The following is a 14,434-nucleotide window of genomic DNA, read 5'->3' on the forward strand; positions in this document are numbered from 1 at the left end:
AGGGGTGCTCTTACCAACCAAAAGACAGGTACAAATAGAATGTTCATGGTGGCTCTGAACATTATAACCCAAACCAGAAATGACCCAAAGGCCCGTCAACAATAGAAGGGACACGATGTGTTGAATCACTAATTGTACATCTGAAAATAATATAACACTGTACGTTACTTATACTGGGATTAAAATTTTTTAAATAAAAAAAATTTAAAAATTAAAAAAAGGAAACAATCAAAGGGACAAGACGCCAACTATTCTCACAGTAGAATACGACATAGCAATGAGGATGAACTAAGGATTTCTATGCGTAACACCATGGAAAAAATCCAGTTGGGATGTTGAGGGAAAGAAGCCACATTCAAAAGATACATAACGTAAAAAAAAGATACATAATGTACAATCCATCTGTATGAATTCCAAGAGTGAGCAGAACTTATTCATAATGAGAGAAGTCTGCATAGTGGATTCTGCTGGGAAGCCCTTCTGGGGGGGCTGGAAATGTTCTATAGCTTGGTCAGGCGTTGGGTTACATGGATGTACACATATGTATAAAACCACCGGGAATTTGTACACTTAACTATATATATTCTATGCCTCTGCGTTAAAGAGATGTAAAATGTAAGCCAGTAACAAAAAGAAGAGTGACGTAGGTCTTGCTGTGAAGCACTTTTCTGGACTCACTAAGGACAAGAGATTTAGTGACCCCAGAGTATGGCGGAGATATGCCATGTTATGGTAGGAGAATGGCTTGCCGTGATTTGTCCAAGTTGGCAACGTAGGCTCGTCCAGAGCTCAGGTTGACACACGTTTTGTGGAGGGGATGAAGAAGCGCTATTAATTCAACTTAGCTTTTTAAGACCCATTGAGATAACTAAAAACACTTAGATGTATCACAAATTAAGAATCACGACCACACCCATTTGGGGGCTAAAAATCAAATGCATATTTTTAAAAACAATCATTATGCTACAACAGATGAAAGAGAATCTCTAGAATCATAGAATGCAAGAGCTGGAAGAGATACTCCAGTTAATTCTTTGACTTTATAGATGGGAGAATGAAGGTCCAGAGAGGTGAGGTGACCAGTTCACAGCCCCATGACAAGGAGAGGTGTCACGAGACCAGAAAACGGGTCTCTGCCCAGCACATCTCTAATATTGTCTAAGGTCTCTGTGCTGCTTTGGGGCAGCTCTCAGGTAGGGAACCATGGTCACCACTGCCTCCAAAGTTGGCCCCCGCAGCCCCGGAAGAAGGACAAGGACCCTGATATGCACCAGGCAGAAGTTGAGGGAGCCTGCAACCTAGGTCCCAGCCTCAGCCCTTCCTCCTCGTCATCCATCCACCTTCACAAAGTTTGCAAAATCTTTGTATCTTTCTACTTCTCCAGAAAATGGGGACGAAAAGCCTTGCTTCTCGAAGGCTGAGAAACCAGCTGCCGTGGAGGATGATGAATTCCTTTTGTTTGTTTTCTGGAACCGCTTTATTGAGATATAAGTCAACCCATTTAAAACTGCACAATCTAATGTTTTTTATATATTCACAGACTCGTGTAAGCATCCCAATTTTAGAACCTTCCTATTACCCCAAAAGAACCCTTTAGCTGTCACACCTCCACATCCCTCCTCCTCAACCTGTAGACAACCACAAATTTACTTTATTTCTACAGATTTGCTTTTTTTGGACATTAAATATAAACGAAATCATACCACCTTCTGTGAATAGCTTTTTTCACTGAGCATGTTTTTCAAGACTCATCTGCTTTGTAGATAGAGGCTTCCTTTTTATTTACTGAACGATGTTTCATTGTATGGATATACCATATTTTATTTATCGATCAGTTGATGGCCATTGGGTGGTTTCTACTTTAGGGGTATTATGAGTCACGCTGCTCTGAAAATCGATATGTATCTTTTTGTGTGGACATATTTTCGTTTCTCTTGGGCACACACCTAGGAGCAGAAGTGCTGGGTCATAAGTCTATGAATCTGTAAAAAGTGCTCTTGCCTGTCAACCTTCAGAAGCCGTGCGGTGAGGAAAGCTGAGGAGAGAGGGATGGGACGGAGTGAGGGCTCTTAGCTGGGTGGTCAGGGAAGGCTTCTGTGAGGAGGTGAGAATCAGCTAATGCTTTGCAGGAAGCAGCCGTGCAAAGCTCTGAGGGAGGAATATTCCGGGCAGAGTGAACATGGCCCCAAGCCATGACCTGGCACCTTGAAGGACGGGAGAATGGGGCCAAAGGAACCAGGGGACCAGATTAGGCAATGAGGCTGGTGAGGTGACCAAGCATCTCTCATTCCGTTTGAACTTCTCCTTTTGACATAATTTCAACCTTACAGAAAAACTTTAAGTGGCACAAGGCATTTCCCGTGTATCCCTCACCCAGACTCGCCAATTCACACTAACAGTTTGCGACATCTGCTTTTTACCATTCTCTCGGTATGTTATTATGTTTTTTAAATATGTATTTTATATATACAAGATAGTACATAAATTAAGTTTTTTAAAAATTCATACTATTTTTTTCTGAAACATGAAGATAAAATTTGCCCCATTTCTTCCTAATACTTCCATGTGTATTACCTAAAAGCAAAGATGCTTTCCTACCGTGCAACTACAATACAACCATCAAAAGCAGGAAATGAACTTGAATACAATACAGACACCAAATGCATTTGGCCGATGGCCACGCTAATGCCGAGGCTGCACTCCAGCATTTACAGTCAGTGTCCGTCTGCCTGTCTGTCTCTATCTATCCAATCTGGGTCCCTACCTTTAAGGACCTAATACTTAAAAGTACCTACTACTTGAAATGGACTCTAAATAATTTCATTTCTCTGTCAAAAGTTAAATGTCATTGGTAATAATAGAAACGAGCAATTAAAATTTGAAAATACAATTTCATGTTCTACTTTGACGAAGGAGATTTCCCATACTCTTCTCACCGCATTTCATTCAGAAGCCACTCACTATGGTGGGCAAGGCCACTCGAACTGCCTTACAACTATTTTACGAACGGTGGAAACACAGCTTTGGGAACTGCTGATCTCCTTAACAAGGAGGAGGAGCAATTCTTCTTCATTCTTTCTTTATCTCTGGGCCCCAGGCACAGAGATTGCGGTTCATCATAATCCCTGGGCCACCTCGTACAGTCATCACTGATCCCTGAATGGTCCTGTTTCACACCATCTGTTGAAGCGATGTAATAGACAAGCAGAAATCCATCCGCCCGTTGACATCCGAGCTTCTTACCCTATGTTACATCTATATAAATGCTCCCCATCCCTGCTCCTGCCTCTCTCCAAACAGAAGTAACCATTATCCTGAACTTCATAGAAGAAATACTGTTTTGTTATGTACGCATTGCTTAAAAGCATATTGTTTAGTTTTAGGCGTTTTAACTTTATTTAAAAAAGTATTGTGCTGCATCTAACGTCTTGCAATCTTTTTAAACGGTCGTGACAACATCGAATACCGCTGTCTCTCCTCTCCGTGCGGGGTGCGTCCAGTCCGCCGCACGACAAACATTCCACTGCGCTACTGCAGCAAGAACGCATTCCCTCCTCTCCTGCGCGTGCGCATTTGGCTGTTTAGGGCCGTTCCTCTTAGACCAAACATCGCCTGTGCACAAGTTCCTCTCAGTGACATGCCCAGGAAGGACACACCTGGTTACAGGGTGTCCTTTCCAAGATAATTCCAAACTGTTTCCTGGATACTTGTAAAATTTACCCACCAGTCACGATGTATCAGAAACGCTTCTGACCCCCACCCTCTCCAACACCTTACACCGGCAGACTTCTTCACTTCTGCCAACCAAGTAGGGGTAAAACTGTTTCCCCCCCCCCCCGTGGTCTCCATTTGCACTTTGCTGGTCCCTGAAGAGATTCAGTGTCTTTATTTCCTTATCTTATGTTCCACACTACCTGATTTTTTTAAAAGGTGTTGCCAGTCATTTGGTTCTTCCTAACAAATGGGCATAAGACATGAACAGACAATTTCTGCAAAGACGACATCCAGATGGCCAATAGACGCACGAAAAAAGTGCTCAACATCGCCCGGCATCAGGGAAATCCAAATCAAACCCACCTCACACCCGTCAGAATGGCTAAAATTAACAAGTCAGGAAAAGACAGATGTTGGCGGGGTTGCGGAGAAAGGGGAACCCTTCTATTCTACACTGTTGGTGGGAATGCAAGCTGGTGCAGGCGCTCTGGAAAACAGTATGGAGGTTCCTCAAACAGTTGAAAATAGAGCTACCCTTGGACCCAGCAATTGCGCTACTGGGTATTTACCCCAACGATAAAAACGTAGTGATCCGAAGGGGTACGTGCACCCCAGTGTTTACAGCAGCAATGTCCACAATAGCCAAACTGTGGAAAGAGCCCAGATGTCCATCGACAGATGAATGAATAAAGAAGATGTGGTATATATACACAATGGACTATTACACAGCCATCAAAAAGATGAAATCTTGCCACTTGCAATGACGTGGATGGAACTAGAACTAGGTATTATGCTGCGCGAAATAAGTCAATCAGAGAAAGACTATTACATGACCTCACTGATATGTGGGATTTAAGAAACAAGGCAGAGGGTCATAGGGGAAAAGAGGAAAAAATAAAACAAGACAAAACCAGAGAGGGAGACAAGCCATAAGAGACTCTTAACCATAGGAAACAAGCTGAAGGTTGCTGGGGGGAAGGGGGTGGGGTCACTAGATGACAGACCCGGGGGAGGGTGTGTGTTGTAATGGGCCCTGGGTGTTATGTAAGACTGATGACTCACAGACCTCCACCTCTGAAACTAGTCATACGTTATACATTAATTAACTGAATTTAAATGTTTAAAAACTATGAGAAAAACAAAAAAACAAAAACACCAACCCTGGTTCTTCTAACAGAAGGCAGAGGAAGGAACACAGCCACAGAGAAAAAAGGACTGTCTCACCTCCCGGGGCAGTTGGTTCTTCTGTCGCGTGGATTATGATTTTATTGTCATGCCACTTATTACCTATTGGGAGGCCCTCCGAAATGAGTTTTTTTGAAGTTTTATAAGGTTAAGAAATGTCCTATAAAGCAGCAGTGACAACATGACCTTTTGCTTCATTCAAATGACTGCAAGTGAAAAGCTCTCATATAATCCAGGATTTGCACAAAACATGGTTTCGGCTTGAAGTAGGTTCCATGTTGCTGGTCTCCGTTCATGTTCAGCAAACACGATTCATGGTCAGGTGGATGCTGACTGACTCGCTTTTTTATTATAAAAGTGTGACATTCAGGTTTTAGGTTTTTCACACAGAAACCGGCCAATCTGCAGACTCCGACTGCTTTCCCGCTATTATGAGGCGGCAAGTCGATGACAAAATTCTTGTCTTTTCTTATACGTCTGTTGGCAGAACTGCTTTGAAACGGATCTCCCGTAGTTTCACGTCTATGGCCCAGGACCATAACATTTGCTTGGACTCTTTCCTTTTGTTATTCGAACATTAATGAGGTCTTAAAACCTATTTCTCTGAATGAGGCCAGCGAGCCCGGGGCACAGGGTTGGCTGGAGGTAGGTGGGGTGATAACCGTCCTGGGACCGGGGGGGATGGCTGGCTCTCACGATTTTCCATGCTGAAGAGGGGAAATCCAGGGCAAACCAGGCTGAGTTGGTCGCCCGGCCCAGAAGCTAAGTTAGCCAGCTGGTGGCTGGGCCGAGTTTGCTCCAGAAGCCTTTCTGGAGTGGAGTTTTCCCCTGCCCTACAGTGGAGCCCTTCACAGGCTAAGGAAACCGAAGAAGGGGCAGAAATTAACCAGCAATTGGGCACCCCTGACACAGAAACTCTGGCAACAAGAAAACCCACCGCATGCTTCTCTACCAGCTTGGACCGTAACCATGCTCAGCGTCCACAGGTAAAACACATCCAAACGTGAGGAATCCCTTATGCGTGGCAATAATAATCAACCCTGATTCTGAGCCAGTTTGTTCTTAAAGTATCTGTCCTGTGGTCGGCCCAGAGCATGAGAGATCTTTCTAGAAGGCTCCCTGCTGAGTCCCAAGCCTCTGGAACCATGGATACAAACGGAACCGCTGCTTCGGGACACCCGCTGCTCAACACAGTTACTCCACGGGAGTCCAGCCGCGTCCCCACCCCTGCTGGCCACACAGCCGTTCGGGAAACAGCCAGTGTTCCCGGCACCTCTCCGGTCACCGAGAGCAGGCGTAGGAGTGCTCCGGGACTCACTCACTCTCCTCCCTTCCACCCAATCCCTCACAAACCCTGCGGTCTGTGTCTCCTACATACACTCAGGATCCAACCGCTTACATCCGCCTGCCCCTCCCCACCCTGACCTCACCCAACAGACTCCCACCTGGGCTCCCTGACTCACCCTCAGGACCCCACAGTCCAGTCTCAGGAGGGCAGCCACAAGCTGCGTATATGGCTCATCATACAAAGTTAATTCATGCCACGCCTCTGCTTAAACCCTCCAAGGGCTTCCCTATCCCACCCCAAGGAAGAGGCCAAGGCCTCAGAGTAGCCCTGATTTACAGGACCTGCCCTGCTACCCTTCTGAAAGGTGTCCTACACTCACTCAGCTCCAGCCTCACTGGCTTCCACATGTTCCTCCAACACTCAGCCCACTGTGGCCACAGGACCTTTGCACCTACACTTCCCCGTGCTAGAGCACTCTCCTAAGATAGTGCACGGTCCACTCCTCAGTCCCTTCAGTCTCTACCCAAATGTCACCCTGTGGTGACCATCCTAGTTAACAGCCGCTTGCCCCCATCTCCCTCCTCCTCCTTTCTCCTGCTTCATTTTTCTCCGGAGCACTCAGCCCACCGGGCACACTCTGTATTTACTCACCTATCTGTTTACTGTCTGTCTACCCCCCGTTAGAATGCACGTCCCACGGAGGCAGGCAGTTTTGCCTACGGTGGTCACTGCTGTACTCTCAGCTCTTCACCCACACCTGGTCCACTAGGCGCTGAACAGATGTTTGCCAAATGACTGAAGGGCGTACAGAAGTGACTGAAGTAACACCACCGGCTAGGAGAGGCAGCAGCAGCAGGCAGGGACAGCCGGCTGGCACCCAGCTGGGTTTCTTGCCTTTTCAACTAAACGTCCTCAGCTACTGAGCCTATAACGCTCCCTTTCTTAGTGTTTCCCCCAAATGGTTATTTTTGTGCATGTCCCCAGGGAAATGTGGCCCTTGCAGATGGCTGATTGTGCATGGGGTCTCCATCCGTTCATCCAGATTCACTGCTTCCTCCTGAGGCTGCCTGGTTCAAAAAGCCCCCATGAGAGGCCGGATGCCTCCACAGCAGGACCTGCCAGAAGCCTGGAAGCATGACCACTCAGATCTTGCAGAAGACCCTAAATCATGCTCAGAGCCCTAGCTGCAAGGGAGTCTGGGAAATGCGGCTTACAGCTTCCCAGCCTCCAGAGTTTGAGCTGTCAGTCACCCGAGAACGGTACTTTCAAGACTATGGGTTACTCCCCACTAGTGGCCATTAGTGGCCTTGAAATCAATTTACTGAAGGCAGACCAGAGGCCTTTTTAATGAAATGGAACAGACGACAAAATATCACGGTATGCTACATATTCTGGGAGAAGTACTGTTTTATGAAAATGTCTGTCCAAGCATCAATCCAAACTATGACATCAGAATTTCTGGTGCATCAGACTTTTTTTAAAAGTTCCCTGGTTAATCCAAATGTGTGGCCAGGAAGAAGAGCCATGGGGTCTGGTCTTTTCCAAAGGGAAACGATGCTTCTGTACCCGTAACTCCCAGCCAGCCTCTGGTCACCCGAACAGTCATGCGGGCATTGTGCCGAGGCCCCAGGCTGTCCATAGAGTCTGTGGGCATCAAAATGCATCTTTCTCCTGGCCAAGATCTTTCTCTTTCTCTCTTCCTGCTTCGAAGCCCACACTTCCTTGGGGTACCTCCATGATATCCCATTTGCCCCCACTGACTGATGAAACTTTGCTTTTCCTGTGGCAGGGCTGAGCCAGGTCCCCAAGGCTCGAGAGTGACTTCCGCAGCCTCAGGGGGAGGCTTCCTGAATCCAACCTGTTGCCGGGGTTCAGTATGTCAAGCAGACAGTAAAAATACCAAAGCAGTTCGGCCCTAAGAACGAACACAGTTGTTTCCTCAAAAAGCATCAGCACAGCTCAGCACCCTGCATGTCAAGGCAGAAAAGCCAGGTCAGGGGACCACACTTCTGGAATGTTCCGTCTGGCCAAGGACACCGGGGGGTGAGGGACGCTCTCTTTCTGACAAACCGATCGTCAACACAGTGTGGGGCAAGGACACTGTCCCTAAACTTCCACACTGGAGGGCCTGCCACTGATGATCACTCTAGACTCTGGGAAGATCAGCAAGAAGTTCTTAGCCCTGGAGCTACGGTGAAGGAACAGCAGACCCACGATTACGGATGGACAGGGACTTCCAGACTGACTTCATAGGACAGATGGGTCTAATGCACATTCAAGAAATTAGACTCCGACACTAACTTCCTTTTGGCACAAATTTCAATCTCGAAGTCAAAGCTGAAGGAACACTGAGCCCAGAGAACACAGGGCCATGACCTCGTCATCTGCCACTTCCCTAAAACGTAGCTCTCTCCTGGAGACCCTGGGGGAGACGAGGCCAGGGTGCCTAGCACAGTTTTGTTTGGGAACAAAGGCACAGAGGGGACCTCTTCTGCCCCCTGCAGCCAGCTTGGCCAAGTAGTTCGGGACACTCAGTGTCTATGTGACAAATGATTAGAGGAAGCTGAGTCAGACTTGGAGGGAATCTTAGTTCACACCCTCTTTTCCAGATGGGTAAACTGAGGCCATACGCTCTTAAGTGGCTTGAGATAACCCAGCCAGCACCTGACACAGGTAGGCCCGTCACCACCTGGTCCCCGAGCTCCCGGGCCATGGCATTTTCATACACACCGTCCCCGGGTCTCCTTCCTCGGGGAGCATGCTGCAGTCACCTCAGGGACAGAACTCTGAAACGGCCCGGGAGCCCTAATGTCGTCCGGTAAGTCGCTGGGCCCCGGGGGAGGAGAACGCGCCCCAGAACCCAGCCCGCGGATGCAGACACCCGGAGCGCAGGGTGGGTGCCCAGACCCTCCTGGAGACTGTCTTTTCACGATCTGCTCTCTGCACAGCCACTGGGGAAGTGGAAAAGAAAAGGAGAGGTCCTGGGCTTAAGGTCCAAAAATGCTGACCCTGGTTAGCAAATCGCAACCCCAGGGGCTGAGTTGCAGGAAATCCGAAGGGCCTGCATCGCTTGCGACGGTGGTACTTGGCTTTCGCTTCTGTTCCCCCAGTACCCGGTAGGCACCGGTCAGCCCGGCACGCAGCCGTGGCCTCTCATCTGGCCGGCCCCTCAGCTCCACGACACCAGCCGGGGTTATGGGATCAGCACCCGTGACAGCAGTGTCCCGGGGCCGTGTGGAGAGAGGCAGAAGGCTGGGGTTTTCCTGGGCAGGCCCACCTGCATCCATCCACCTCTCAAAGATCCAGACAAGTCAGGCACCTTCGTCTTGTCTCTCTGCTCATCGCCAACCTGAAGGAAGTAGCTGGTTCCTAACGGCGGACTTGTCATACTCTGTGATTCCTGCCTGGTGCCAGTCGTATCCTGGGTCCCTTCCTCTCCGGTCCCATCATGGGCCATGCTGGAAAGGCACAAGGCAGGGGGTCTGCCTCCCAGCCCCACTGAGCACACAGCTTGATGAGGGAACCTAGACAAGCTGCATAATCCCCGTGAGCTGCACGCCCTTCATCTTTACAGTGGGCACGACGCCGCGTGCAACAGAGGGTAGCTGGGAGGTAAGTGCACACACGGAAGGCACTTGGGGCGTGGGGGGTGCTCGGTAACGTTAGTTTGGTTTCTGTCAGGCAGAACCTCCACCTGTCCCCTCTGAAGGTGGGGCAGTGTGCTAGAATACTTGGGACCCTGCTCTCTGAAGACAGTGTGACAGACTTGTTGACCAGAAAGGGCCCTTGAGAATTTCGTTGAGACCCCGGCCTCCGGAGCAGAGCCACACGCAAATCCCAGGGGGAGGGCCGACCTCTCCTACCTGGGAAGGCCTCCAGAGGGAGGACTCCCTCAGCCTTCCTCCGCAGCTCAGCCCAGCTTTCACCAGCCATCCTGGCCTTCCTCCCAGTGTCTGGCCGAAGCTCTTCTTGCCCGCCCCCCTCTTGTTCTCACGGCAGCACATTTCCTCCTCTGACTCAAACCAACCTCAAGGCTGACTTCTCCAGACCTACTTCCTCCAGCCACATGGCGGAGGACCCAACCCTGTTCCCCCACCGTGGCCACTGTCACCCTGGAACCGACCAAGGAAAGAAGTGAGAGTTTGCATTTCATCCCCACCTGCCCGGTGGGGGGGGGGGGGGGAAGGTCACTGTCAGCTGCTGCCTGGGCCGGTCTCAGTCACATCTGTTCATCCATTCACGCTCGGGCTTTCTGCCTGACTTACCGTAGCACCGTGGACCATGTTGGGGAGGCAGACCGTGAAGGTCTAACTACAGGGAGGGAACTGCCAGATCTTATTCAGCTAGCACCTTCTGTGTGCCTGGTGCCTAGCAAGCACTCAATCTAGAGAATGAATGATGCAGCAGCATGCAATCTCCGAACTCTGCATTCAGGAGACATCGGCTGCGTTCCTCCCACACTCAAGACACAGGACCAATACCTAAAATACTAGGCTGGTCGTCTGTTTGTCTCACCAGATCCACCCACCACAAAAGGTGAGTCCGCCCAGCTCTGCGTCCCGGCATGTGGACCTACAAGGACATCAACGGGCCGATGCCTTGAGGTCAGGGGGAGGGAGGGCCAGGGGTGCTGATTCTCCCAGTTTGTTCTCTGGAAGGCTGTGAGCTGCGTGAATCCTTAAGGGAGGGTCAGCTCTGATCAGGCACGTGTGGTAATGCCTGGGGTTCTGCACTCTCTTCTGTGGCTTCCCCACACCCTGCCCAAACCTTTGTAATAGTCCCTTTCTTAACCTCTTCTCAGCGTGCCCCATACACGCGAGCATGCCCCATGTTTCTCGCCAGGCCTCTGACCGAGCTGATCCCAAAGTCTTACCTGTCAGGACACAGAAACAGCGCGGGAAGGGAATGAGCAGTGCGGTAAGGTTCTAGAGGTTAGCTAGAAGGAAGTCCTTCTCCATCTGGCTTCTGTTCATCTTGGTGAGGGGCGGCAAAGAGCAGGGAAGTCTCTTCCTAAGTTTTAAATTACTTTTTTTGTATACTAAATATATTCAGATGGCTCAAAGTCCAAAAAGACATAAAAGAGTATCTGCACTGAAGTCTCCACCACCTGGCCAGTTCCAGGGATACAGTGCTGAGCCCCCGTCACGGGGGCAGCTCCAGATGATGTCCCATCACCACACTGGACAAACCGGGTCTCCCTGCAACTCCCACCTGGGCTTCCTTCTAAACAGGAGATCACAACTCAATAAAGTAGAGAAGTCCTGCCCTGGACTCGAAGCCCTCCAGAGTCTCTGCCCTGGTTTACCACCAAAGCTTCCGGAAAACCCAGCCAGGTCTGTTCCTCACATCCTGGGACCTTCAGGAATTGGCATCCACAGAATGAAGGAACGGCATTTTCCCTTCGTGCAACAAAGTTCTCTTCAGATTTAAAAAAGAAAACAAGCTTAACGTTTAGCAGTTTGCAAATGTTTTGTCCTGCTCTATCGACCATCGAGTGAAATCTAGCAGCGCAGGTATTTATTACATCCTTGATGCATAAGCCCCTCTGCTCCTCTCCCCCCGCCCCCAACCCCCACCCCCTGCAACAAGTGCTGGGACGAGCTGACAGGCATCCTTGCCTTCTCGAAGTTTGCCACCAGAGACCACAAGGAAACAAGCGGGAAGAAGGGGTGAACTCAGCACATACACCCCTGTTCCCGCTGCAGCTAAACGCGGTCAGGTTGAGAGCTGAGGGAACCTCCAGACGAGGGCACAGTGTTACATCGGGAATCATGGAGACAACTGGGGACAGCAACCATGGGACTAAACGTCATCAGCTGACTGAGGACGGCTCTCAGAAGCGGTCACCTCACTTCTCACCATCCCCCAAAGAACAAGGTGTGCCAACCATCCACCTTCACAACCAGGAGCTCGAAGTGGCATCTTAGCAACCTCTGTTTAAGGGACAAAGGCCAACAGGGCATCACGGGCAACCACTGCATTAACCTATTAATCTGAGTTATGAGGGAAGGGAAGAAAAGGCAAGAGCACAGGCAGGGAGGGAGCAGGGAGAGGGCCACACAGCTCAGTCCCAGGCACCCGGGAGGGGTGGAGGCCTCCTCTCCCTTCTCACCAGGCCACGGTACCCCGGGGGGTGCAGAAGCCTTGGGTTTTAAGTGGCAGTGGGTCGCCGGAGCCCACGCCCCTCCCAGCCTGAACAAACAGGGAAGGAGTCAAACAGCTCTGACTGCAAAGTGAAATTGAGTCTTCCTCTCCGTCCCGGGCTAGCATTCCGGCCGAGCCCTGCAGTGACTTGGGAGCATCAGGGCCTCCATCACCCCGCCCGTAAAATGAGGCCCAATACAACGCGGGGGGGGGGGGGGTCCCCTTTCAGGGCAGGAGGCCATGGGAGGGAGCATCTGGGCTTGCAGACAGGCCCTGTGCGGCCCACCACCCCCTGCAGGACGGAAGGCCCCAGTGAACGAGCCTGAACGCCTGCAGGAGGGCCAGGTGGGGCACTCCACGCAGGGGGCCAGGCGAGGGAAGGTCTTGCTGGAGGGCACCGTCCTAGGCCAGGCCCACCTCACCACACGTCTGTTTGCTTTTCCGTGCACCGTCCCACCGGTCCCCATGCAGTCGTCCCTATTCCTGTCCATTTTGCCAAAGAAGACCCTGAGGCTCCGGGGTGGTCGGATGACTTCCCAAGAGTCGGGGGACAGAGAAGCGCGGCGGCAGGACTCGCACACAGACCTGCCTTCCCCACCGGCGTGCGCCCCCGCCCCCCGCCGTCCCTCCCCCAGACTCAGTCTGCAACCGGAGTGCGCGGCCGGGAGCCCACGCGGCGAAACTGCCGCGCCCGAGGGCCCCCAGGCCGCGGGTCCGCGCGCGCGAACCTGCTCCAGCAGCACCGCGAACTTGAACGCAGCGCGCCTAGGGGTTGGTTCCACGTCGCGCGACTCGCACCCGCGCGGGCACGTGCGGCGGCGGCAGGGGTGGGGCGCGGGGGGGCGCGGAGGGGCGGCGCGCGCGGGGGGGGGCCCGAGGGCAGCGGGGGGGGGGGGGGGGGGGGGGGGCCAGGGCCGGGCCGGTGGGCTCGCCGGGACGGCGCCTACCTTTCCTGAAGGGCATCGCGGAGAGGGGCGCCCCGCGGGGCTGTCCCGGGACTCCGAGGCCGGGCGACGTCCGAGTGCCAGCCCCGCAGCTCGGGGGCGCCTCGCGGGCGCCGGGCGAGGGCGGGGAAGGGACATATTTGGGCAAAGCGGGGCGCGTCACAGCCCGAGGGAGGAACCGCGGCGAGGCGGGCGGCGCAGCCTCCGGGGCGGGCCCGGCGGAACCCGCTTAACCCCTGCGCTGCCGGCGCGCCGCGGGGCCGCGGGCCACCCGCCTCCTGCGCAGGGGCGGCGTCGGACCCCCTCGCCGGCTCCTTCGGGCGGTTTGGGGCCGCCCTCCCCGGAAGGCTTTGGGGGAACTCTACCCCGCGCTTATGTTTCCGTCCTCAGGCACAGGGGGACGGCTCAAGTGGCTGGCTGGCTTAAACTGAAATGAAATGAGGGCTGGAGGGAGTCACCCCTCAAAGTGCATCTCTGGTAGCCTCCCTGGCCACCCTCGTTCAAAAACCCTAAACCCTTCCCACTCCTGGGCTCCTGCCCCGCTTTACTCCCACCCCCACCCCCACCTCCCCCAACAATTACCACCTCTGACAAACGTTTTGTTTTTCTCCTTTGGTCACTGCTGTTTCCCGGGGAACCTGGAACAGCACCTCACACACAGGTCGCTAAATATGTCAAAAATAATAAAAATAATGGTACTTGAGGAACTGTAACCTAGAGAGAGGAGGGAGGCCATTCCTCACATTACTACTCATTTTGCCTCTGTAAAGGCCAGCACCTGAGAAATGCTTGATTATTTGATGGGGTCAAATATCTCAAAGGCAGGTCATCTTTCTGTTCAGCTGAGAGTTGTTAATTCCTGTGGAAAGTGCTATTTTATATTGCAATTTGAAGAAATGATGTTAGGAACAGTCTCCTGATCTAATATTTAAGACACTCATGCAAATAGCAATTTCCCCACTTTCCATGTAGTGAAAAAAGCCATCCAGGTGAACTGAAAAGTCAGAGCCAGAGGGCTGTCTGATTTTAATCATTTCTTAGAATCAGTTTCCTGGGCTGTTCTCTCTTATGGGTGGTAATCCAAACTCCTGCCCCACATTCAAATGGAGCCTATGTCTGGGAGAAGGAAGGCATTGTTAATTCAGACAAGGTATTGTCG

The 14,434-nt window shown here is 51.6% G+C and overlaps 1 protein-coding gene across 1 annotated transcript in view; it reads right to left on the minus strand.

Moving 5' to 3' along the window:
* Window positions 1–13,401, minus strand: part of PFKFB3 (6-phosphofructo-2-kinase/fructose-2,6-biphosphatase 3) — a 76,339-nt gene extending 62,938 nt beyond the window's left edge. The window contains exon 1 of the mRNA XM_073879949.1: window positions 13,279–13,401. Within this exon, the coding sequence (XP_073736050.1) occupies window positions 13,279–13,294 (16 nt within the window). The 5' untranslated portion in view covers window positions 13,295–13,401. The remainder of the gene's footprint in view (window positions 1–13,278) is intronic.
* Between the last annotated feature and the right edge of the window lie 1,033 nt (window positions 13,402–14,434).

This window comes from Callorhinus ursinus, unplaced genomic scaffold (assembly GCF_003265705.2).
Source record: "Callorhinus ursinus isolate GAN/ISIS: 27379988/994484 unplaced genomic scaffold, GSC_fseal_2.0 scaffold36, whole genome shotgun sequence".
Classification (NCBI taxonomy): Eukaryota; Metazoa; Chordata; class Mammalia; order Carnivora; family Otariidae; genus Callorhinus; species Callorhinus ursinus.